This window comes from Oryctolagus cuniculus, chromosome 3, assembly GCF_964237555.1.
Source record: "Oryctolagus cuniculus chromosome 3, mOryCun1.1, whole genome shotgun sequence".
In the NCBI taxonomy this organism is placed as follows: domain Eukaryota; kingdom Metazoa; phylum Chordata; class Mammalia; order Lagomorpha; family Leporidae; genus Oryctolagus; species Oryctolagus cuniculus.
In genome coordinates, this window is record NC_091434.1 from 74,370,117 (window position 1) to 74,397,818 (window position 27,702).

At 37.6% G+C, this 27,702-nt stretch overlaps 1 protein-coding gene across 1 annotated transcript; it reads left to right on the top strand.

Annotated features, from left to right (window-relative positions):
• On the top strand, positions 1 to 27,066 carry LOC103348842 (protein FAM91A1-like). The gene is made up of 2 exons (XM_070069879.1): positions 1 to 218; positions 23,063 to 27,066. The coding sequence occupies exons 1-2, from the start codon at positions 1 to 3 to the stop codon at positions 24,291 to 24,293; spliced, it is 1,449 nt and encodes a 482-aa protein (XP_069925980.1). The 3' UTR covers positions 24,294 to 27,066.
• The last annotated feature ends 636 nt before the right edge of the window (positions 27,067 to 27,702 follow it).

The following is a 27,702-nucleotide window of genomic DNA, read 5'->3' on the forward strand; positions in this document are numbered from 1 at the left end:
ATGGGTACAACCAGAACAGAAATAGATTTAAAAACACATTCTCCTGAGTCCAAAGTGATGACAGTCACCACAGAGACTCTCCACTTTCGTTCAGGAATGTTTTCACTTGGAGAAGTTGGGAGAAACAGGGATGTTCCTGCCAAAGCATCACAGAATGTAGAGTTGTCACGGCAAAAGGCAGAGGCTTGCGCTGGAGTCCTCCTGACCAAGAGGATATTGTAAGGATGTCCTCTAAAATCCCTTTGCCTTTGAAATTCCATGAGCATAGGATGGCACGTGAAAAGTCAATTATAAATTCATGGTGTAGAATACTTGAAGGATAATATACCAGGACAATAAGATAAACATCAAAAGAGAAAGACATGGCAAAAATAAACTCACCACAGGAAGACAGCTCACTCTGATGCTTTCTGGGCTAATAAAATAAAAATTAATAGGAATAATAATTCTAATAGCTACTGAATTCTTCTAACTCCATGGTATTGTTCAAAGCATTTCATGTCTATTATCATTTAGTCCTCACAACCCCATAAGGCAGATATTATAATTATTGATAATCTTTTTTCTTTTTTTGGCATAGAGAGAAAGATAAGCACAAGGTATTTTGGTAACTCAACCAGCATCACAAACTGAAGTGTCAGGGCCAAGACTGGAAATTTTGAATTATGTCTCTGAATGCTAGCTATTAACCAGCATGTATAAATGAGAATACTTATGTAAAATCCCCAATATGATCTGCTGATATGGGGAGAACCTTCCAATGACCTTCATGAAAAATCTATAAACAACAAAAAGTAAAACCTGCCTTCCTCTTCTCTGTTATGTCTACCTGCTCTCCTTCTGAAACCAAAACAGCTTACTTAGTTGATACTGGATACAGATCCAATTTATACAATTTCTCAGGCATTCTAAAGACCATATCCTACAACACTCTGGAATGCATCTGGCCCTCTTGCCTACAGTCAGCTGTTCTTATCAGCTAGTACATTCCTGGAGAATGTCCAGTGGCAAACTGAAGTTTATGACCATTTTAATAGTAGAAAAACATAGCAGTATCTCTATTGTTCCAAGGGCATATATAAATAACTCTTAGATTCCAAGATCACCAATTACAGTGGATTCTCAAGATTATCATTCTTCATTAGTTTGCAATTATACTCAGCTAGCATTAGTTCCTGGGACATATCTGTCAATCACATTGAGAGAAGGATCTAAGATATCATAGACAGTTCCCAATAGTTTCAAAAGGAACTCAGCTATAGACAATATAGAATATTTCAGAGTATAGCCATATCATAATGAGGTTAAATTATAAAGTCAATGACTAATGTGAAAACCATCTAAAGGAAAAAAGTATTCATTCAAATGGGACTACATGCATGGCTTATTTAGAACAAATTTCTCTTGATAATCTGTATGCTTAATGTTTCTATCATGTAGGAATAGGCCACAAATTTGTCTGCTGAGCCTAAACTGCAGGAGTTTACATGCAATTAGGGGTCCTATTGTATAAAAATGTCACACCAACCCTCATCCCAGGAAACTGTATAATTGAATTTGCATGTAAAAGAGTGCATTTTACGTAGCATTCAGTGCATTCATAGAAACAAAAATAATTACTAGTGTTAAGGCCTTAGGCTAGTCCATTTATTGATTTCTATATGTAATTTAATATACTTTTAACTGGGAAAATAGTATAAAATAAAACTCTTCAAGTTTTGCAAATAAATAAAATAAAAATTGCATAAAATTTATTTTCTAAAATCTTGAATGCTGATATAAGAAATTTGTTTTCTTACATATTTTCTTTCTTTTATTTCCAAATAGATAATTTCTCATAAAATATTTCTCTTTTGAAAGGCAGAGAGAAAGAGGGGCAAGAAGGGAGAAGCTCACTAGGCTAATCCTCCGCCTGCAGTGCCAGCACCCCGGGTTCTAGTTCTGGTCGGGGCACCAGATTCTGTCCTGGTTGCCCCTCTTCCAGGCCAGCTCTCTGCTGTGGCTTGGGAGTGCAGTGGAGGATGGCCCAAGTCTTTGGGCCCTGCACCCCATGGGAGACCAGGAGAAGCACCTGGCTCCTGGCTTCGGATCAGCGTGGTGCGCCAGCCATAGCGCGCCAGCCGCAGCCACTGTGGGGTGAATCAACGGAAAAGGAAGACCTTTCTCTCTGTCTCTCTCTCTTACTGTCCACTCTGCCTGTCAAAAAAAAAAAAAAAAAAAAGAAGGGAGAAGGAGAGAAAACAAGAGAGGGAAAGACGGAAAGAGAGAAAGAGGGAAGGAAAGTGGGGAACAAGAGAGAGAGAGAAAGAGAGTCAGTCCTAATTGGATCAGGCTAATGCTGGGAACTGGGAACTCAGTTCAGGTCTCCCACATGCATGTTATGGAACCAACTACTTTAGTCATCATGATGCCCCTTAAGGTGTACACTAGCAGGAAGTTAGAATCTGGAGTGGATTCAGGACTCTAATCCAGGCACTCCAATGCTGGATACAGGTACCTAACTACCAGTTGGGCCAAATACTTATTCCTGAATGAATAATTTTAAGCAGACTATAAAATATTAATATCCTTTGACAGTAATTAAAGACAATTTTCAAATAAAAGGTAAAAACAACAGATAGGAGAGAATCAACATGGACACAAAATTTAAATGAAATTAATTAATTGTACCACATTTGATGAACTATTATATCATATTAAAGTATAATGGCTTGGAAGATGTGTTAATATATAAAATGGTAAAATATAATGAAGTAAAATTGCAATATAATATGAAATATATATTAGTTACATATTCAATATCCATTCTGATCTCTTTAAGTAACAGAACTTCAATTTCTAGAGTAACAATAAAGCTAGATTCTTTTAAAAGCTGTTATTAATTCATTTGACAAGCAGAATGAGAGAAAGAGGGAGACTAAGAGAGAGAGAGAGACAATCTTGCATCCAGTGGTTCTCTCTCCAAATGGTTGCCATGTTCAGGGGGGTTCTAGGCTGAAGCCAGGAGCCTACAACTCCATCTAGGTCTCCAAACGGGTGGCAATGGCCCAGGTACTTAGGCCACAATCTTCTGGTTTCTCAGGTGCTTTAGCAATGAGTATGGAACTAAAACAGAGCAGATGGGACTCAAACCAGTGTTCCAACATGATTAGCGGTTTAACCTGCTGTGCCACATTGCCACCTCCATTATAAATAGATTCTAAGTAAACATTTATTAGACTGCTGCATAGCCAGAGTTGGTCATCCAACACATTTCTGGGTATAAGATGTAAGTGGAAATCCATAAGAGCACCTTCCTAGGAAGTTCTTTTCAAAAGGGACAGAATTTCTGGGTATTTAGTCTGCATTTGGTCTTCTTCTTCTTTATGCCTAATATTCCAAAGCATCATTGAGCAGCCTTGAGCCAACATGTGAGAATCAAAGCATACTACAAGGAAAAGTGACTATGGCGTGATAAGAAAGCTAGAAATGGACACTCTCCATTTTGGCCTCAGCTGAGAGATTCAGGATGGTTGAACAGAAAAAGTCAAACATTTGCCTCTTCCTCCCCCATGGATAAAATCCAAATCAACTGAAATGTGAAGGTGAGTGCCTGAGGAAACACACTTGAAGGTAGTAAGGAAACAGCAGGCACATGGTAGAACATAGAAATCAGTCAAAGCAGCATAGAGAGAGGGAAAAACAATCGGGAGGTGACTGAATCCCTTGCCCCAGAGTGAGGAGGATTCCAAGAGAGCCTCACTGGTGCCCACCTACTGGAATGCCTTATATGGATAGCCTTGCCAGAGAGGAATTCAGACACCACAGATCAGCAACTCAGTAAGGTGGCTCCCTGGAAAACCCATTACCACTTTTCTCCAGAAAAGGAGCTCACATTGTCCCTTCCTCTAATCTCAGAGCATAGGGTGTGACAGTGTAGTATCATCTTAAGAAAGGAGTCACTGTCAGAAGCCACACTGTGCTAGGAGGGAGAAGCCTTTGCATATTTTCTTCTAAGAGTCCCATGAACATTTCTGCATTCTAAGAAGGAAGACTGAGCCCCTTGGGTCCAGCCGGAATCAACAGAATAAGGGTGACTCTAGCACCTTAGCCCACACAGCACTTTACACCTCAGGGGAAAGTGGAAGCAAGATCGCTGGTCTATACCCCTCCTAGGATCCTAAAAGTAGGGGATTCTGCTTCGCAGACACGGGGGCTGTCCTCACTGACTCCTCTCCCCTAACCATTTGAAACATTGCTGCTTGCTTCTGGAAATTACACATACAGGTTGACCATCAGGGTTCCTGTGACCCTGCTCAGTCCGCCTGTCCAGACTCGTAGCTCCCTGTGTATTGAGGGATGGTACTTGAAGTGGGTCTGAAACACACAATAGGGAGTATGTCCATGCTTTGAACAGTGTGCATGTCTGAGAGAGTGAACATGCTCAAGACAATGCACTCACACCAAACAGTGAATCAGTCCACTTCTCAAAGCAGCACAGATGAGGGCCTCCAGACTAAGCTCTGCACTATTTTGTTCCTGCCCATGCCACTGACAGCACTCAGAGTTTCTGCACCCATTCCAAGCTTCACTCGACTTTTGCTCCATCCACAATCTGCTGCTTGCACTTCATGGCCCCACCCAGCACACTCCTTGGACCTTCCATGTCACATTCAACACAGCACATTGCTTGCTTGCTATAATATGCAGCTCAGTAGATTTGTTAGGAGAAACTTTTCAGGGCAAGAAGGAATTGAGAGATAGAGCCCAAGTTGTGAGAACAAAAACAAGAAAACCCTGTCAACCCAGAATACTTTATGCAATGAAGCCCTCTTTCACAAAGGAAGGTGAAATAAAGACTTTCCAAAACATCAAACATTGAAAGAATTCATCATTACATGACCAGCCTTAAAAATGATACTTAAGGATATAAAACATATGGAGACAAAGAAAGGTAATCTGCGCCATAAAAATAGGATAGGAGATGGGGTGTTGCGTCACAGCAGGTTAAGCCACTGCCTGAGATGCTAGCATCTCACATGAGCACCAGTTCGAGTCCTAGCTGCTCTACTTCTGATTCAAGTCCCTGCTAATGCACCTGGGAAAATAGCAGAAGATGGACCAAGGGCCTGGACCCCTGCCACCCTTGTGGGAGATCCCATGGAGATTCATGTTCCTAGCTTCCATCTGGCCTAGCCCCGTTTGTGCAGCCATTTGAGGGGTGAACCAGCAGAAGGAATATTTCTTTCTGTCTCGCTCTCTCTGTGGAACTCCACCTTACAAATAAATCAGTAAAACAAAGGATATTCAAAGTAAGTAAAAGGAATTTTAAGACAAAAATGGTAGACCCAAGTTAATACTTATTTTTTTTTTTAATTTGACAGGCAGAGTTAGTGAGCGAGAGACAGAGAGAAAGGTCTTCCTTCTGTTGGTTCATCCCCTAAATGGCCTCCATGGCCAGCGTGCTGCATTGATTCGAAGTCAGGAGCCAGGTGCTTCCTCCTTGTCTCCCATGCAGGTGCAGGGGCCCAAGGACTTGGGCCATCCTCCACTGCCTTCCTGGGCCACAGCAGAGAGCTGGACTGGAAGAGGAGCAACTGGGACTAGACCCTGGCGCCCATGATGCTGGCGCTGCAAGCAGAGGATTAACCAAGTGAGCATGGTGCTGGCCCCCACAAGTTAATACTTATTAATAACTGTCTTGAATGTGAATGAATTGAATTGCCCTTTCAAAGATACAGATTTCCTGAATAAAAACAACTATATGCTGCTCAAAAGAAGCACTGTCCATCAGTAAAGAGACACAAAGATTTAACTGAAAGTATGGAAGAAGATACTCCATACAAATGTCAATCAAAAATGAGCAGAAGTAGCTTTACTAATATCAGACAAAAAAGACTTTAAGACAAAAACTGTTAAAAGAGACAAAGAAGGTCATTCATGTACTAATCAAGGGCTTGAATCAACAAGAAGATTTGACTGTAGTAAATGTATATGTGCCTAATGCCAGAGCACTCTGTTTTATAAAACAAATGTTGATATTTCTAAAGGAAACATAAATTCCAGTAATTTGGGGGGCTTCAACATCCAACTTTTATCAATGGAAATATCAACTGGACAAAAATATCAACAAAGAAACAAAAGAATTAGTTGGCATTATAAGACAAATGAATCTGATAGATATGTACAGAACACTCCATCCCACAGAAGAACACACATTTCATTCATTAGCACACAGAACATTTTCTAGGATACACCATATACTAAACCATAAACTAAGTCTCAATGAATCAAAAAATTTAAACCCTATCACGTATCTTTTCTTCCCAACTGCAGAGGAACAAAAACTGAAAATTAGAAACAAAGAAACTATGGAAGTTATATAAATATATGGAGACTAAACAACATATTCCTGAATAAACAATAAGTCATTGAGGAAATCAGAGAGAGAAGTTTAAAAATTCTTGAAATTAATGAAAATGTAAACACAACTGTGGTGGAATGAGAAGGCCATTCCAAGGTGGCCACTGGCAAGCGAGTGTCAGTTACTCAGGAATGGCTTTGAAACCCATCTGGCAATGGAGCCTGCCTGGCAACGGGCTGTGATTGGTTGGGGCATAGACCGCCCCTTGACCAGATTGGCTGGTCTTGGCTATATAAGATGTTGTTTCAACTGTAATAAACGAGTTTGCGGGCTGCTCTCCTCAAGTCTGCTTTCACCCGACTCCCGGGGTCTGTGTGGTGACTCCGCGCCTCTTGCCCCCACCACGCTGCTCCTCTCAGAAACGAATCCACTGCAACATTGTTGAGAAATCAACAGCAACACACAACATGTAAAAAATTGTTGAGTACAGCAAAAGCAGTGTTAAGAGGAAAGTTTATAGTAATTATTGCCTATATCATGAAAATGGAAAGTATCAAATAAATAACTTATTGATGCATCTTATGGATCTACTGAACAATACAAAAGGCATCATAATACCAGAAGCTAAGATACATTACAGAGCAATTATAAACAAAACAGCATGATACTGATGTATAAATAGACTTGTAGATCAGTGGAACAGTACAGAAACACCAGGAATGAATCTATAACCACCTTATTTTGACAAAAGTGCTAAAAAATGTTACCTGGGGAAAGATCAAGACTCTTCAATAGATAACATCAGAAAATTGAATTTCCAAATGCAGAAGTTTAAAACAAGACCCTACTGAATAACAAATATCAATTCATAATGGATTAAGGATCTAAATGTAAGACTTAAAGTTGTGAAATCACTAGAGAAAATCATAGGGTAAACACTCTGAGACACTGCATAGGCAATAACTTCTGGATAAAAGAGAGCACAGGCAATAAAAGCAAAAATAGACAAATGAATTATATTTTGCACAGCAAAGGAAACATTTAAGAGTGAAAAGATAAACCAACAAAAATAGGAGCCCAAATTTGCAAACTATGCATTTGATAAAGGATTAATATCCAGTATAAACAGGTAGTTCAAGAAATTCAACAGCAATGAAACAAACAATCCTGTAAAGAAATGAACAAGGGATTTTTTTTTTGATAGGCAGAGTGGACAGTGAGAGAGAAAGACAGAGAGAAAGGTCTTCCTTTGCCGTTGGTTCACCCTCCAATGGCCGCCGTAGCCAGCACACTGTGGCCTGCACACCATGCTGATCCGATGGCAGGAGCCAGGTGCTTCTCCTGGTCTCCCATGGGGTGCAGGGCCCAAGCACTTGCGCCATCCTCCACTGCACTCCTAGGCCACAGCAGAAAGCTGGCCTGGAAGAAGGGCAACCGGGACAGAATCCAGCACCCCGACCAGGACTAGAACCTGGTGTGCCGGCGCCGCAAGGCGGAGGATTAGCCTAGTGAGCCGCGGCGCCGTCCAACAAGGGATCTTAATACCCATTTTTTAAAAGAAGAAATACAAATGGCCAGCAAATACATGAAAAAATGCTCAGGATCACTAGCAATCATGGAATGTAAATAAAAATCACTATGAGATATTTCAGTTCAGTTAGAATGGTTATTATTCAAAAGTCAAAAAATAACAAATGCTGGAGGGGTTGTGAAGAAAGGAGATCTCTAATATACTGCTAGTGGAAATGCAAATTATTAGAGCCATTATGAAACTGTGTGAAATTTCCTCACAAAACTGAAAATAGATCTATCATATGACCTAGCCAACTGACTTCTGGAATATAGCCAAAGGAAATGAAGTCAGAATATAAAAGAGATATCTGTATCCCCACATTTATGTAGCCTAATTTATAATAGCAAAGATGTAGAATGAACCTATGTTTCCATCAACTGATGACCAGCTGAAGCAAATATGTCATATATACACAATGGAATATTACTCAGCCATAAACAGAATGAGAGTCTGACATCTGCAACAAAATGGATGGAACTAGAGATCATTATACTAAGTGAAATATATCAGAAATAAGTGACAAATTCCATGCTTCATCTCATATGTAGGAGCAGATGTAACTTTTTATATATATACACTTTATACTTTATATATAAAGTATACATTAAATGTATGAATGCCTTATTATTTGGTATATATTTTAAATGTGTGTACTTATAACAGCCATCACTTCTGACTTTATGATAGAATTATGAATTCCAACTCATGTGATATTATTATTCCTCTTTTCAAGAAAAGTGGCATATTTGTATATAATATTTACATATAAATTGAATATTTCAAAATGTTAAAAATTGATAAATCTGTATGTGCTCATTGAAATCTTTATACTTAAAAATAAAAGCAAGCAGCTAACATGTATAAATATTCTTTCTCAGGATCTATTACCCTTGGATTTGAATTCAGTTCATTCAATGCACAACCAATAAAATCAATTATATGCAACAGTGACCACAAATGCACACAGTCAGACATTATAAGCAGTCCCAAACACAGTTCAAATTTCAGTTAGCATAGGGTATTAGCAGGAAGTATTGCATCAAGTAGAACTCCACTGATAGCTGTTCAGTTCATAAATTACTGCACAGAAAAGAGATACTCAGCACGATCAAAGGCCAATCACATTACTTCTTTCAAAATCTGTCAGTGATAGGTTACTGCACATTTGATATTCATTTCACACATAGACAACAAAGCAGATAGTGTGCTCCATCCTTATGTCCCAGTGATAAAACCAATGGCACTTTAAAACTGAATCACTCAAAGTGAAAATTGATTAAGTCAGATGAAAATGGAGCAAAGAAATGAAAACAGATAATACTGGAAATAAAATTCCAGGCACTGTAATCAAGTGATAGAAAAATAAAAGAACATATTAATGCTGGAGTCATTTGGGAAACCCCATATATAAGTCAGAGAATTTTTAAGGAAAAATATATTGACTTGTGTGAGGGAAGTGGTTGTGGTAAGAAAGATGAAGGTGTTCCCAAGGGAGTGATGCCAGCCACAAAGAAAAGAAAAGCCCTACTTCACATTAAATGGATGCTCATATCATTCCAAAAATTTCCAATCACTAAGTATAAAATATTGAAAGCTGTCTCAATCTTAGGAGGCAGAGCAATGGATTTCCAAGGAATAGAAAATATATTGCTCTATGTCATGAGTATAGCAATGATTAAAACACAACCAAGAGTTCAATTATTCTTGGTAAATTAAACAAATATATATAACTTCATTGAGGTCTGCTTTATATATCATTTAATTCATGTATTGCAAGTATACAATTCAATGATTATTGCATTACTTTTAAATTGTTAAATTGTGCAGTCAACAGTATTTTGTTTTAATATGGTTTTCTTCACTCTCAAAATAGCATTCATGTTCATTTACTGTTAATCCTATAAATCCTCCTACCCTCAATCTCTGTTATAGAAAATTCACAATCTTTCTGTCTCAATGCATTTGCCTTTTATGGATATTTTATGTACATGGAATCATGTAACATGTGGTCTTTTGTGTTTGACTTCTTTCATTGTGTATAATAAAATTTAGAGTTCCTCCATGTTGTAGTATGTCTCACTAACTCATCTTTTATTGGTGAATAGTATCCAACTGAATCAATACACCAGATTTCCTTTAAAGATTTATTAGTTGATGGACATTAAGGTTGTTTCCACGTTTTGGCTTTTATGAAAGATGCCACTAAGAACATATGTATGTTTTGATAAATTTTATAAAGATGTAAACACTTTAATTATCATTATTTCTAATGATTTCATATGTAGTTTACTATATACGTTCTATTTTAAAAATTTCCACATACATATATCATGGATGTTTTTAGTATTTTGATAATTTTTTTTTGACAGGCAGAGTGGACAGTGAGAGAGAGACAGAGAGAAAGGTCTTCCTTTGCCGTTGGTTCACCCTCCAATGGCTGCTGCGCTGCGGCCAGCGCACCACGCTGATCGATGGCAGGAGCCAGGTGCTTCTCCTGGTCTCCCATGGGGTGCAGGGCCCAAGCACTTGGACCATCCTCCACTGCCTTCCCAGGCCACAGCAGAGAGCTGGCCTGGAAGAGGGGCAACCGGGACAGAATCCGGCGCCCCGACCAGGACTAGAACCCGGTGTGCCGGCACCGCAAGGTGGAGGATTAGCCTAGTGAGCTGCGGCGCCGGCTGATAAAATTTTTAAAGTCATAGGAAAATGGGGAAAATTTCCTATGATTTTTTTATCTCTCAGTTTAGAAATATTATCCATAATGCTTTTATATATGCCAGTGTGATTAAGATATTTGTCTTTTAAAAAACAAAGTCTGGATAAAAGAGTGAGGCTAATTGACCCAAAGTCTCTTTTCAACACATAGAGGAAGGAAGGAAGGCAGACTTTGAAAGAGTATAAAAACAGCTTAAGAATGGCAATAGTAGAAAGAAACTGAGTGACATAAGGGTCTTCTGAGGGGGTTCCACACCAGAGGTAGTGGCCAAAGTCCTCACCTTCAATACCTCCACTGCTTCCAGAGTTGATAGAATTTTACACTTCCTTTCCAAAGGAAAAGTCATTTTAACTAAGCCAGGGAATGATAATTTTTATCTGTTGTTGGTATTTTATGTGATCAAATCTAAAAATTCAAACAGGCTTATATGCTGGTTAGCCTATTGGGAATCACCCATATGACTACATCTCCAAGGGATCATCTAGATTCCCATGAAATGGAATTGAACTCCTCGTCTTAGAGAGTGTTAGCTTAGTTTCTCCAAGTATCAGTCTGATGCACACTGTGTACACTGTGTGGTTTGGAGAGTAAGCAACATATCTAGCATTGGCACAGCAGGACAGGAATATTATTACATGTCTGGGGACTTCAAAGTTTCTCCCAGGAGCAATAAGATATTTTAATAAACAAAAAGTTTACATCCTTTAAATCACGTGTGGATTTTTGACATATCTCCACTTCCACTTGCAATAATAACTTTATGAAGTGCTTAAATAACTTTAAAATTGGTTTTTGACATTGTCCATGTCTGTATGGTATAATTTAAATAGTCACCATGACTCTGAGGTTGCCTCTCATCATTTGGTTTATTACAATCTACATGCACCATGAAGAGTGCTCAGAGTACAAAATTGCAGAACTCCTTTAATTCATTTGTTGAAACACTGCTATTATTTAAAATTCAAGTTTTGTTTGAAATTGGCCTGTTAGAACCGATATGGTCAGAAAGGGAAAAATACAAAGTAAAGATGAGTGTAAATTGTTCTTTCACATTTTAAAATATGTTGAACTGATCAAAGTTGTCATAGAAAGAAACTTTTTGAAGATTAATAACTATTTATTATTTTAGTATTCATGTGGAAATATAAATATTAATCACTATAGAGAGTTGGAATTCATGGTGATAAAAACCTGCTCTCTGGGTGTTGAGAAGTGTGAAATTTGTATAATTCTAGACATGTTTGTTCTAATTGCAAACTTATCAGAAGAATGGATCTTCTCATGTCTTCACAGGGTATTTCTTTATTAACCCATGAAGTTAAGTACTGGTATATGAAGATCTCAGCAGTTCACATCTTACCCGAATTAAAATGTGTTATGATTTGAATGTTACTCATTTTAAATTCAATGAACATTAACAGTATAAAAGACATTTGGTATGAAAGTGAAGAGTGTAAAAAGATTAGAAATTGGCAAGAAATGAAGACTTTGTAAATAGTTTTGTGATTTAGTCTTTTGTATACAAGTGAATTGCAAAATGCAATTAGGCCTCCAAAAATAATTAGTTCTGGAAGCTCACTTATTTGATGTAAGTCTCACTTCAGAAACATATTAAGTCCAAACTTAATTTTTATAATTCAAAAAATTAAGACATTTCATAATAGAAGTATGCTGTTTCAATTGAATTTTAGGTAACATAATCATCATTTTTGATTCTATGGGAAACACTGTTTTATATAATCTGTTTTTGAGACACAAGTACCCCCTGTCACCTCTGTCTCTCCCAATGGGCAGAAAGATTCAGGTTAATTCTTATCCAGAACAACTCTGAGGGCCAGATAGAAGAGTAGAAGCTGTCTCATGTTGCCGCTGTGCCCAAGTCCTGGGGAGGGGGCAGGGGGCGTGTCCTGGGATAATTCTGCTGCAGTAGAATCATATCTGCTAAAGCTTCCAAATGCACAGTTGGGATGAGAATATTTATAAGTAGCAATCATTAGTTATAATGTCAACGGCAATGATTACAGAGCTTTAAGTCTTTTTATCTTTTCATTTAATCCTCACAATAACCTGAGAAGGTATGAAACATTAACTCCATTTTATAAAAGAAAATGATAACTACATTATGAGCTACTCTATTTTATGTGTCTTTATTACATGGCTGCCAACAATTTTTCCCATCCTTGCATGGACACTGAGTTCTCTCTATCGACTTCCCTATGACTTGCACTCGTCAATCAAATGTTGTGATAGGTCAGGAACAGCCTTTAGGATTTCTGGATGATTCTGATTCTACTCTCTTGGGCCCCATTTGCCACTCTGTTGGCAGGCTATCCTGCTGGAGAGAGAGAATAAGGCATGAAGGGAGAAGCAGCATGGAAAAGAGCCAGGCAAGCTAGCTGGCAGCCTGGGTAGATACATGAGAGAGGCATCTGGGATCTCATAGCCCAGCTCATCCACCAGCTGAATGCAGTTTTGCAAGAGTGATGTTGGGTGACAAATATGGAATAGAACTGCTCAGCCAACCTCAAGATCATGAAAAATGCAAAATCATTGCATTAAACAATTACATCTTGTGTTTTCTACATAGCAACAGAAAAGTGATAAATATGCATTTGGAGCCTCTTTAGAAACTCATTGTATCCACACATTTCAGTGGGGGTATGTTAGCTTCATGTTACAGACAAAGAAACCAAAGTACACAGAGGCCAAATGAGTTACCCAAAGTCATGCTAAGTGGTAGAGTTGGAGCAAAAAGCAGATCATCTTTTCATTCTCATATGACAAGCTAAGGCTCACTGTGGACTTGAATCTCATGTCTGTATTCCCAAAACCATGTGGCCTTTGTAGACATGACAAGTGGTTCTGTGTAATGGAAGCTTAGGATTCATAGATAAAAATGTAGAAGATGAGAGCAGAAGGGTAGGTCTGGACCACACTGTGAAAGGACAATACATTTGTCTTTAACCTCTTGACAAATGATTCCTAAACCTTAGTCAATAATATAATTTTGAACAATCAATTACAAAAGGGGAAAAAAAAAAGCATAATATGATGGTAGTTCAAAGCCTTTATAGAGAATGAAATTAAAAGATAACTTTATTGTGATACAAAATAATTTTGAAATCTATGAGTACTTTTTCATAATAACCAATAAACTATTGGGAGACTTACCATATGAACTGATTTCAAATTTTTAAACTGAAATTAAATATATTCTTTTTGTTACTACATGGTAAAATTGTGTGTTTGTGTGTGTATTAGGGCCTTATAAAATTAAAATTTAGGAGCCATGCTGTAGACAAGGGGACTATCTGTAAACTAACAATAATATTTTTCAATAATCAAATTTAACATATTATGATGTTTCAAGTACATAAATATTTGGATATTTGCATTTGAAACTTTTTGTGTAGTAAAAATAACTCAAATTCTTAGTTGTACCCAGATTTCTATTCCTTCCTTTATTTTCTTATCCATGTTCACATTTCTTTGGAGAGTGTTTGAGATCAAAGAAAGGAGACAGAAAATATAAGCATTATATTGGGCTTTTCTATAGCATATCTCATTATTCTGAGAGTGATATTGAGTATATATTCAGTGCTATGGAGTAGACAACAATTGTCCATTTAATGACTGACTGAATGGCTTGTTAAGAAGTAACTTTGTATTTATACACATTTTAAAAATCAGTGTTAACCCTGGCCTTGAAAATGATTGCACTGCTGCACCATATACAACAAGAAGCAGCAATATAAATCCTCAAAAAATATCTTAGAAAATCACTTCAAAATGAACAAAAATGGGAATAACAAATTTTTATTTCAGCATTCAATTTTAATTCATGAACTTCAGTGTTGGGCCGTAATTTACAGAAATTGCTTATAGTATTAACCAAGTTTTTTCCAATCTTTAAATCAGTTGAAAAAATATTTTAATACAATTTAGATTTTTATTCTACAATAGCTCTCTGTAATTATGCTTCACTAATTAAAGTTTTTATAGTTTGGGTTTAATTCAGCCTTCCAACCTATTTCCCATCAAATTTTTTTATCTGTAAGCTGTCAAAAATAACAACTCTACTCTAATTTTTCCTTGTATAAAAGTCAAAAGCTACTCCCAAGACCTCACCACAATTAAATGCACTAATGGAAAGGCAGATATTATAATGGGAAGCAAATTAGTTTTTGCCTCAGTGACAACAAGTACTTGAGATTCTATGAAGATTCTTCAAATAGCAAAACAACCAGGGAGGGCACTTCAGTTACTGCATAAACAAATACTACATGCAGATATTCTAATCAAGAACATTGCCAATCTCTACCTTTAGCATTTGGTTTGCATTTTTAATTTAAATTATTCAGTGTGGAGTAATAGCTTGGAATTTTAAAAGAATGCTAGCCATCACAACTTGTAAAATCATTTGAATATGTTTAACTATCATTGGTTCTGATGACATATCCTTTTATATTCAAACATATAGTCTGTCATTCAGTTTCTACTCAGAAAAAGCATTTTGGAAAAGGTGAACAAAACTAAAAAGGAAAAAAAAAACATATGTTCAAGTTTCAGTTGTCTAGGCTTTTAAATCACACATGTCAGATTAACTAATTTTACAGTTTTAATGTCATTAAAGACTATAGAAATACCACAATTATAAATATAATGTGTAATGAATTTTATATTAACTTCAAGAAACTTTGCGTTACATTAGTGCATTGGTTCTGGAATAATATAGTACACTTTTTTGGTTGATGAGGTAGTCTTAGAATCATGAATATGCTTATCCAGTTTGTTGTGATGTTGAATTAATCACAGCTGCTGATAGAATGTCTGGCCTGAATGCAACTACATATAAAACTAATCAATTGCAGCCGGCGCCGCGGCTCACTAGGCTAATCCTCCGCCTAGCGGCGCCGGCACACCGGGTTCTAGTCCCGGTCGGGGTGCCGGATTCTGTCCCGGTTGCCCCTCTTCCAGGCCAGCCCTCTGCTGTGGCCAGGGAGTGCAGTGGAGGATGGCCCAGGTGCTTGGGCCCTGCACCCCATGGGAGACCAGGAAAAGCACCTGGCTCCTGGCTCCTGCCATCGGATCAGCGCGGTGCGCCGGCCGCAGCGCGCCGGCCGCGGCGGCCATTGGAGGGTGAACCAACGGCAAAGGAAGACCTTTCTCTCTGTCTCTCTCTCTCACTGTCCACTCTGCCTGTCAAAAAAAAAAAAAAAAAAAAAAAAAAAAAAAAAAAAAAAAACTAATCAATTGCAAATCAGTTTATAAAACTCAGTAGCACTAAGTATAAGGTGATATTGACATGGAGAAATTAAGAAAAGGTAATAAAAGGACCTCTAGAAACTAGTGTGGAAGACAAGAAAACAAAGTAAAACCCCAAAGGTTAAAATTTCTTTAGCTCCACCTTGTGGCTGCAATTAAAAAGACAAAAATGAAGTCAAATTCTTTATCAGCCTGAGCTGGTTGTTTGCCAAATGCAAAGCTCTGTTAACCATGGTAGGCACATCTTGATTTACTGCATATCACTTTTATTGTACTTCGGAAATATTGCAGGTTTTTTTTTTTTTGCTAATTAATTGAATGTGAAAATATGCTGAGCTGAGCAAGTCTATTAGGGTGGTTTTTTTCAACAGCTTGTGAGCATTTCATGTATGTATCACGATTTGATAATTCTGACAATGTTTCAAACCTTTTTATTATTATTAGATCTTCAATCAGTGATATTTGTTGTTACTATTTTGATTGTTTGGAGGGAATTAAAAATTATACTCCTGTGAACACAGGAATGGTAAGAAGGCAAACAAGTTTTATTACAGGTAGAGAAAGTACTAATGGTGTGGACAGAAGATCAAGGTAGTCACAGTATTCCCTTAAATCAAAAGCCTAATTCTCTTCAATTCTGTGAAATCTGAGAGTTTCAAGGAAACTGCAGAAAAAATGGCTGAGGCTAACAGAGGTTGTTTGATGAAGTTTACAGGAGGAAGTTGTCTCCAACAAAAAAAAATATGCAAGATGAAGTGCTGATACAGATGATGTAGCAAGTTAGCCGGAAGATCTAGGCAAGATAATTGATGAAAGTAGGTACACTAAAGTACAGTTTTGAATACAGATGAAATAGCTGTCTTCTATTACAATGAATATGCCACCTAATACTTTCATAGTTAAAGGGAGGAAAAGCCCAGGTTTGTGTTCAAGGCTTCACAGAACAGTATGATTCTCTCACTTGGGAGTAATGTAGCTGGTGGTTTTAACTTGAAGCCAGTGCTCATTTACTATTCTGAAAATCTCAAGGGCCTTAAGAATTCTGCAGAATCAATTCTGCTTGTGTTCTGTCAATGCAACAACTAAGTCTCAATGCCAGCAGGGCTGTTTTCATGCCTGCTTATACAAGATTGTTTATGGAGCTCATGAGTCAAGTAATTTATAGTTTCAAGTCTTATTATTTAAGAAAAACATTTCCAAAGGTTATAGCTGCCATAGTGATTCCTCTAATGGGTATGAGTAAAGTAAATAAAAATCTTTTGTAAAGGATGTACTATTCCAGATGCCACTATAACATTCGTGATTCATAGGAGGTCAAAATATCAACAATAGGAGAAGTTGATTGTGATTCAGGAGAAGTTGATTGTGATCTTTGTGGATGATTTGGAAGGGTGTAAGACTTCAGTGGAGGATGCAACTGTTTACATGTTGAAAATAGCAAAAGAAATAAAATTAGACATGGAGCCTAAAGATGAGACTGGATTGGTGCCATCTTGTGAAAAAACATTAATAGATGCAGTAATGCCGTTTTTGAATGAGCAAATATGTGGTTTCTTGAGATGAAATCTACTGGTGAGGATGCGATAAACATTGATGAAATGAAAACTAAGAATTTAAAATGTTAGATATACATAGTTGATAAAGGAGTGGCAGGGTTTGAGAGATCTGACGCCCAGTTTGAAAGAAGGCCCATTGTGAGCAAAATGCTCATGCAACAGCATTGCATACAACAGAGAAATATTTTGTGAGAGGAAGTGTCCATCAATAGCAGATGTCATTGTCTTATTTTAAGAAATTGCCACATTGCTGTTAAATATAAGAGTGGGAATAAGAGGGGGAAGAGATGTGCAATTCGGGACAGAATATTGATTACAATGGCTTCCCCCCCATAACGTCCCTCCCACCCCCAACCCTCCCCTTTCCCACTCCCTCTCCCCTTCCATTCACATCAAGATTCATTTTTGATTCTCTTTATATACAGAAGATCAGTTTAGCATATATTAAGTAAAGATTTCAACAGTTTGCACCCACACAGAAACACAAAGTGAAAAATACTGTTTGAGTACTAGTTATGGCATTAAATCACAATGTACAGCACACTAAGGACAAAGATCCTACATGAGGAGTAAGTGCACAGTGACTCCTGTTGTTGACTTAACAAATTGACACTCTTGTTTATGGCATCAATATTCACCCTAGGCTCTTGTCATGAGCTGCCAAGGCTATGGAAGCCCCCTGAGTTCACCGACTCTGATAATTTTTAGACAAGGCCATGGTCAAAGTGGAAGTTCTCTCCTCCCTTCAGAGAAAGGTACCTCCTTCTTTGATGACCCATTCTTTCCACTGGGATCTCACTTGCAGAGATCTTTCATTTAGGTTTTTTTTTTTTTTTTTTTTTTCCCCCCAAGAGTGTCTTGGCTTTCCATGCCTGAAATACTCTCATGGGCTTTTCAGCCAGATCTGCATGCCTTAAGGGCTGATTAAGAGACCAGAGTGCTGTTAAGACATTTGCCATTCTTTGGGTCTGCTGTGTATCTCACTTCCCATGTTGGATCATTCTCTCCCTTTTTGATTCTATCAGCTAGTATTTGCAGACACTAGTCTTGTTTATGTGATCCCTTTGGTTCTTAGTCCTATCATTATGATCAATTGTGAACAGAAATTGATCACTGGGACTAGTGAGATGGCATTGGTACATGCCACCTTGATGGGATTGAATTGGAATCCCCTGGTATGTTTCTAACTCTACCGTTTGAGGTAAATCAGCTTGAGCATGTCCCGAATTGCACATCTCTTCCCTCTCTTATTCCCACTCTTATATTTAACAGCGATCACTTTTCAGTTAAGTTTCAGCACTTAAGAAGAATTGTGTATTGATTACAGTATTCAACCAAAAGTATTAAGTAGAACAAACAAAAAAATACTAAGAGGGATAACATATTAAGCTGCTCATCAACAGTCAGGGTAAGGGCTGATCAAGTCACCGTTTCTCGTAGTGTTCATTTCACTTTAACAGGTTTCCTTTTTGGTGCTCAGTTAGTTGTCACCTATCAAGGAGAACAAGTGGTATTTGTCCCTTTGGGATTGGCTTATTTCACTCAGCATAATGTTTTCCAAATTCCTAACAGGGATCACTTTTCAGTTAAAATTTAAACACCTAAGAAAGAGGAAATCCAAATGGCCAACAGACTCATGAAAAAATGTTCAAGATCACTAGCAATCAGGGAAATGCAAATCAAAACCACAATGAGGTTCCACCTCACCCTGGTTAGAATGGCTCACATTCAGAAATGTACCAATAATAGATGCTGGAGAGGATGTGGGGAAGAAGGGACACTAACCCACTGTTGGTGGGAATGCAAATTGGTTAAGCCACTATGGAAGTCAGTCTGGAGATTCCTCAGAAACCTGAATATAACCCTACCATTCGACCCAGCCATCCCACTCCTTGGAATTTACCCAAAGGAAATTAAATTGGCAAACAAAAAAGCTGTCTGCACATTAATGTTTATTGCAGCTCAATTCGCAATAGCTAAGACCTGGAACCAACCCAAATGCCCATCAACAGTAGACTGGATAAAGAAATTATGGGACATGTACTCTATAGAATACTATACAGCAGTCAAAAACAACGAAACCCAGTCATTTGCAACAAGATGGAGGAATTTGGAAAACATCATGCTGAGTGAATTAAGCCAGTCCCAAAGGGACAAATATCATATGTTCTCCCTGATTGGCGACAACTAACTGAGCACCAAAGGGGAAACTTGTTGAAGTGAAATGGACACTATGAGAAACAGTGACTTGATCAGCTCTTGTCCTGACGGTTGATGTACAACGTAATACTTTATCCATTTTAGTATTTTTTTTGTTCTAGTACCATTGGTTGAACTCTGTAATTTAATGACTTTTTATCTATCAATACCTCATACTTTGCATTCTTATTCGAACTTGTAATATTTTACTGATTTTCTCATTCATGAATAAAATTTTTAGAATATATTCCTTTTATATTTGTATGAGAATCATAATTTTTACCTTTCTTAGATAATCATCTATTCATCTTTCTTTACAAATATTTATGAATTTGTAATTTATAAAAATCCAGCCAATTATCTGGTTAAATGATGTTCTATGAGGAGAGGCCCTATATTTTTATATGTTTTACATATTTCTTATATCACTTTAGTATATGTGGTCATATTCATATCTCTAATGTAATCTTATAATGTAATTAGGGGATTTATTTCTAAATAAAAATAGAAATTATCCAGGCTGTGGAGAGTTCCATAACAGTCAGAGTAATAAAGAGGTTGGTAACAATGCATGTAAAAATATAGAAAAAGGAGTGTATCCTTGTCTGAGTGAGGTATGGAAAATGATAAATACATGGATTTTTTTCTGATCAGTGCTCTAAGGACAGTGTTCTTATGATAGAACTTATATGTAACAACTGAAGAACAAGTCATCATTGTTAACATGATGCTTTACTTAGATATATAGATGGTTTGTAATTCTAGGTTTAACCATAAAATCAAGATGCTTTGCTTTCATTTCAAGATTGTTCACTCATTGTTTACTAATTTTAGAAGGTAGAATCAACATTTTTGTATTCTGGGAGCAAACTTTTGAATGAATAGCTTTTGTAAGAACTTAGGCAGAATCACAGAAAAGATGACGATGGAGAGGTTTAATGTCTCCATTTCATCTGAGGTGACATGAACCAAGCTGGCAAGTGAAATTTACTGGATGGCTACCAAACCCACTCTGTGTATACTGTGTATACACTCTGTGTATACTGTGGGTTTCCAACAGTCATGTGGGAGGGCCAGTGCAGTTTTAAGCACAGCATAGGCTCCAGACTCATACTTTCAGGGCACTTTGTCCTTTTTGAGTTATAATTTTCTTTCCAATAGGTTGCTTTTGTAAGCATTCAATTATATATTTAGTTATTTTGGTATTTTAGGTTTTCTTCAGTCAACTTATGGTTTTCAGATCTTAGAACATCACAGGGTTTTGAAAAGCTCATGGATCCTAAACCTTTTCCCAGAAATAACTGGTAAAACATCCTAAAATGGAGTTTGAAATCCATGTAAGATATACAGTCCCATTTTTATTCTTTCCTAGAAACTGAAACTTCACTGAATAAAAACAGTGTAAAATTTATCTGTTGTGGATACAGGAGACTATAGGAGGTTGTAGAGCTGTGCAGTTAGTCTTTCCAGCAGGCTTTCCATGCTCCTTCCTCAGGTAACTTACTTCAAGTCTTGGCAGTCGGGCAAGAGACCATGGTCTCTCTAGTCTCCACACTAACATTTAGGGTCAGTCACCTGAGCCTGACAGAGGAGGGGCTCCCAGCCAAAGCAGGGAAGAATGTGGTTAAGAAACTGAGTGTAGAAATGAACATTTCACAGAGGCTATATCAATTATGTACCTAAATGTTAATGTCATTTTTGATCACAGTTACATGGATATACACATTCTGTGATTCTTAAATTAGAATCTTCATTTTGCAATTGATATAGCCATGATTAGTAAAGGCACTTTTTCATCCTCTCCCCTGACTTGATATTTACTCCTACTTTTTCTCCCCAAAGCAATATATTTCTGAGAAAAAAATACAACATAGTAACTATCTCAGTTTTCAGACCAGCCAAGTCAGGAAACACTCATTTTTTAGATTACCAGGCAGTAACTCAAATTCACATTTTCTAGGCAACTTATAGACAGGAAGCAGTTATTTGCTTTGGAGGTGTCAGCAGATATATAACATGTCTGAATTATTTCCTTTTTTATGGAAAAATGAATGGCCTATCACTGTTTAAAATATATTTAAATGTAATAATCATTAATAGTGCCCATAATTTGAACGAAAAGAGAAAATACAGACATTGAAAGCAATGAACTGAAGGAATCTTGTACAAAAAAATTAAGGATAAAAACATGATTTTAAAAATCATTAAATTCCAGGTCAACATTCATTGTACCAATTATTCATTTTTTTCTACTAGAAATAAAATTCAGAGAATCAAAGAGAAAAGACTGCCACCATCCATAATTCACTTCTCATTATTTGCCATTTTACCCAATTATATGCATGAGGACATTTATTGTGTGAGCATTCCTGCTGAGGAGTATTTCTAAGCTGGAAATAATTGAACTGGACATGAAATCAAACCCACCATGGAACAGTGGTCTGTAATCTGGAGGAAAATCACCTTGAAAGAAAAGTCTAGGCTAAAGAATACAAAGATCCAGCTGGCTGCTTAGGAAGATCAGGACAGAGAAAACGTGGGAAGGAAGAGACTCAAACAGAAGACGTTCAAAAATCCTAATCTGGGTTGCTTCCATACTGTCATTTGGCCTGACTCAGGCCACCCATACACCCACCACAGGCCAGCCAGTCATCGTGAAATGAAACAACCATGCTCATTTTGGCCAGTCTTGAATCTCCTGTTTCATTACAGAGGTGGGTGGTGCTTTAGCCACACTAACCTGGACAGAAATAGAAAGGCGTTGCCTGTCAAGTGAAGTCAAATGTATGTAAAGACAAATGGTGACACATGAATAAAACACCCAGTTGTATACCATCCTAAAGAATTCATACTTCGCCTCCTCTGATGAAGCCAGTAATATTTCCAAATTGGCCTTTAAAGTCATTACAAAAACAAAACAAAACAAAACAAACAAAACAAACTTCTGATCAGAACAAGGACAGAGTAAAGAGAGGACAGAATCATTTTATGACAGTCTCAGAAAAGTATTTCACCTTTGAATGCTCTGGCTATCTCTTATATGCTATTATATTTAATAATAAATATAATAATAAAAATAAAATATGCGAGGCCAATGCTGTGGTATAGTGGGCTAAGCCTCTGCCTGCGGTGTCAGCATCTCATATGGATGCCAGTTCAAGTTGCAGCTGTTTCTCCTCCAATCAAGCTCTCTGCTATGGCCTTGGAAAAAAGTAGAAGATGGCCCAAATGCTTAGGCCCTGCACCCACATGGGAGACCTGGAAGAAGCTCCTGGCTTCAGATGGGCCCAGCTCTGGCCATTGCAGCCATTTGGGAAGTAAACCAGTGGATGGAATACCATCCTTTCTCTCCCTTTCTGTCTGTAACACTATCTCTCAAATAAAAAAAAAAAAAAATAATAAAATATAAGCATCACTGGTGAAGGAGAAGCACAGCGATATTTTGATCACGCTCTTACTCTGAGGAATACAATACTGTTTCTACGTCACAACAAAGACCTAGTTGCACAAACTGCACAGCCAGACCAACCCAATTATGGTTTTCCTCTGGATCTCTTGCGCTGTGAAAGCCTTCTTGGTTTAGACCCTGCCACCTGCAGCAGAGTTCTGAACAAGAATTACACACTGCTTGTCTCCATGGCGCCTCTCACCAATGAAATCTGGCCCATCAGCAGCTGCACCCCTCAGCATATTGGACCAGCTATTCCAGAAGTTAGTTCTGTTTGGTTTAAACTGTACATTTATCATATCACTGGACAAGGACCGCCATCTCTCTTACTATCCAAAGGTACAAGACTTCGAAAACTGCCAGATATATTTCAGGGTTATGATCGGTTACTAATAACATCTTGGGGTCATGATCCTGGAGTAGTTCCTACATCAAATGTGCTTACAATGTTGAATGATGCTTTAACACATTCTGCAGTTTTAATTCAGGGACATGGTTTGCATGGGGTAGGAGAAACTGTCCATATACCATTTCCATTTGATGAAACAGAACTACAAGGAGAGTTCACTCGTGTCAGTATGGGTGTTCATAAAGCATTGCAAATATTAAGGAACAAGGTGGACTTGCAGCATTTCTGTGGCTACATCACCATGTTGAATGCTTCTAGCCAACTTGCAAGTAGAAAACTCAGTGATGCTTCTGATGAGAGAGAACCTGATTTAGCTTCTGGCTCAGATGTGAATGGGAGTACAGAGTCATTTGAAATGGTCATTGAGGAAGCAACTATGGATTCAGCCACAAAGCAAAACTCTGGTATCACAACAGAGGCAGACTGGGTTCCTCTTGAACTATGCTTTGGAATTCCACTGTTCAGTTCAGAATTAAACCGGAAAGTTTGTAGGAAAATTGCAACACATGGCCTTTGCAGAAAAGAAAGCCTTCAGAACCTCTTGCATTCCAGTAGGAAACTCTCTTTACAAGTCCTTAACTTCGTTCACTCATTCCAGGAAGGTGCTTCAACATTGGATATTCAGACAGAGCCCAGTTTTTCAAGTTTGATTTCACAGTCATCCTGTGGCGATATGGGAGTTCCACTTCCTGCAAAAAACTTAGTATTTCAAGACGGCACCTTATCAGAATGGAGTGGGCGGTCGCCTTCTTCACTTCTTGTTGCTAATCTCCATTTGCAATAATTTGGTTACACCATTTGTTGCCCACACTTTCTGCCTTTTTTTCCTCCTTGACGTTAGCTTTATAGTGTCAGCTACTAAAAAGCATCCTGCTGCTACAGTGCGGTCCTTGCTTACCTGAGACTCAGAGTTTGGGGAACATGTTCATGTTTTCTGAAGTTTTGTTCATTATTGCACCTCTTGTTGCAACAAAGTGCTTTTTAGCAGCCAGCACTGTATTTTTTACCTTGAGACAATCTGCATTTCTTTTATAAAACTACAAATATACTTTATAGGCTTTATGATGACTGTTATGTTTATAAGCAGTCACTATGAATATTGCAATGGTAATTTTATATGTTAGTTTATCAAACATAAATCTTGTTTAATTTTATATTTTGTTACCTACAGTTTATGGGATCAAAGGAAGAGATGGAACTCTTCCTCTGAAAGGCTTCTTGGTACTCGTGGTAGTAAAACTATAAAACAATAAGCATCCAGTACTGAGAGATGAGATGACGGGGCATTAAGAATTCCTGTGGATGTCTGTAAATTATGTATGTCAGTTGACCATTGTTGAAGACACGTAGATCAGTATAGTCACGTATAACATAACCTTGGTTTCTGAGGTCTTAACTCAGATGATGACTCTTCGTTGACATCTCATGAGAAGCTTTGGAAAACATTCTATTTTTAAACAGTGTTTATATGTGGACTTCTGTTGTCACTCACTTTGGGCTTTATATTTTCATAGAGTCTTTATGGAAAAAAATGGAATTCATTTTCCACTCTTATAGCTGCAGCTGTTGCACGTTTTCATCCTGATTTGTTTGTAGTATTACCAACGAATTGTTATAGAAATTGAATCTGATGTTTTCAAACCAAGGATTGTGATTTTGCGTAGAATCACACGTCAGAAGCACTAAGGCTGTGTCTTCGGATCAGAACACTTTAGTGCGAAACCTGCGTTGAAGACAGATTCTTAGGCAGTCTGGATATTAAAGGTATTTGGATGAAGTGATACATTGAATCTCTTTCAAGGCATTTCTTAAGTCATTGGTTCTTTCAATATCTCAAATGTTAATTAGAATAATTGGAATCACTTTTCGACATGTCAAGTTACCTTCCTTGGGAAGTTTGTGCAGTGTTATAGTTTAGCTCCTTTTGTAGGGTAATGGTTTGCTAGTTTAAAACTGTTAACTAAACTAACTGATCAAACAACATTGTATCTAAAATACTAAAGCACTAAAAAAATTGGGAATGTTATAACCTAACCATTTTGGCTGGCAATTTTTGTTATTTATAGAAGTGATATTTGTGTATTTAACATACTTCTGGAAATATATGCCTTTCTTAAAACTGTTAATATAACCATGCATTCAATGGCCTATCTGTAGAACTGAGTATTTTGGACCAGGTTACCTGTGGCACAGTCAGTGCTGTGTTGGGGGGGTTGAATACAGTAACGTTTAGTTTTCTACTTTATCTCATATAAGGTAGAAACCATGTGTATGTTGTTTGTCTATAAAAGGAGAAATGCATATTAATATTAAAATACTTTCTTATGACTGTGAATCACTCATTTATTTTTCCAATAATTGATATTGTACATTCCTAGTGCTCTTAGGTATGTATGTATGTATGTATGTAACTTTTATAGGTCTTCAACTGAAAGTTGTAATTATTTCTTTTGATCAGGGCCCTATAATCTCATTTTAATTTGCTTTATTTGAGTTAACCGTAGTTTATTTATTCTTGTATTAACAGTATAAGCCAACTGTAATGATATGCCCACTAATAAAGAGTTGAACATTGGTAGTTGTTGGCAGTAAACCTAATTGTTGGTGAGTTTAAAGCTTAAAACACAAGAGTGGTTTGATGCTATATTTCCTTTGAGTGGTAATGGAATAAGAAGCTGAACCTGACCCTGATCATGGATTTTAGGGAAAGTGGTTAGAAAACACAAGGTCACCCCTGGTTTCTGGTGCTGAATGACGACACAGTGACCATCCGATTCCCAGCTGGAGCCCCCTGTGCTCTTAAGGAGGGGGAGTCTGCATTTTTAGAGCTATTAGAAAGCGTGAAAAGCTGATGTTTGTCTTTGCTTTATGAATTTGGATTTGTTTCCTTCAAATATTAGCTCATGTAAAGGATGCATCCCTTACCTCTTCCAAGTGTTGATCCAATCCAACAAAAACATAAATTTAAGATATGGACTGTTATTTGCCAAAGATTATTCATGAAACAAAATTTGCCAATGTTTAATTTCATTTGGCTTTGTGCTGCCTCCCCTCCTTTCTTCCCTCACCTCCTAAAACAGCTTAAACCATGGCAAACATTATTAAGTAATCAAGAGGAAAAAAATTATCAAAAAGGGCATACTTATAGATTCTAGTATGGTACAATTTCACCTCTCAAATAAGTCTAAAGAAATTCAACTTTTATATCATTAAAAAATAGGATCATCTGATATCTTTCATTTATTTGCTTCTTTCTTTTGTTTAATATGTAATCAGATGATTTTGTATTTGTTTTTGGGGGCATATTGGTTTCTTTTATGTGATATTTTCAGTTTCTCTGCCATTTGTGTCTTTTTTATGTTTAATGTTTCAAATACAGTTTGAATTAAAAGGTTTTAAAGTACCAAAACTGTAATGAATACAGTGGATTGTTTTCTGTTATGTTCATATTATACAATGAAATGTACAAAGTGTTGTCAATTTGATTATTGACACATATAACATGTTTACAAATAAACTGTGGTGTTGATCAAGTTACTGCAAAAAAAAAAATAAAATATAAGCATCACATGAATTTTTAAACTTTTTTTTTTAAATAAGAGCAAAGGGCCAGAATTGTGGCACAGTGAGTTAAGATACCAATTGCAATGCCAAAATCTCATATGGGAGTGACATTTCGAGTCCCAGCTTCTCTGCTTCTGAGCCAGCTCTCTGCTAATTTGCCTAGGAAAGCAATCTAAGTACTTTGGTACCTGCCAACCACAGAGGAGATGTGGATGGAGCACTGAACTTCTGGCTTTGGACTGGCCCAGTCCTGGCTGCTGAGGCCATTTGGCGTGTGAACTAGTAGACAGAAAATGGATCTCTCCGGCACCGCTGTAGCTCAATAGACTAATCCTCCGCCTGCGGCACCGGCACACCGGGTTCTAGTCCCGGTCAGGGCGCTGGATTCTTTCCCGGTTGCCCCTCTTCCAGGCCAGCTCTCTGCTATGGCCCAGGAGTACAGTGGAGGATGGCCCAAGTGCTTGGGCCCTGCACCCGCATGGGAGACCCTGGCTCCTGGCCTCAGATCAGCCCAGTGCACTGGCCGCAGCAGCCATTGGGGGGTGAACTAATGGAAAAGGAAGACCTTTCTCTCTGTCTCTCTCTCTTACTGTCCACTCTGCCTGTCCAAAAAAAAAAAAAAAAAAAAA

Coding starts and splice junctions, on each gene's coding strand:
- LOC103348842 (XM_070069879.1), top strand. CDS start 1: ATGGGTACAACCAGAACAGAAATAGATTTAAAAACACATTCTCCTGAG. Junction 219..23,062: donor CTCCTGACCAAGAGGATATT/GTAAGGATGTCC, acceptor ATAAAATATAAG/CATCACTGGTGAAGGAGAAG.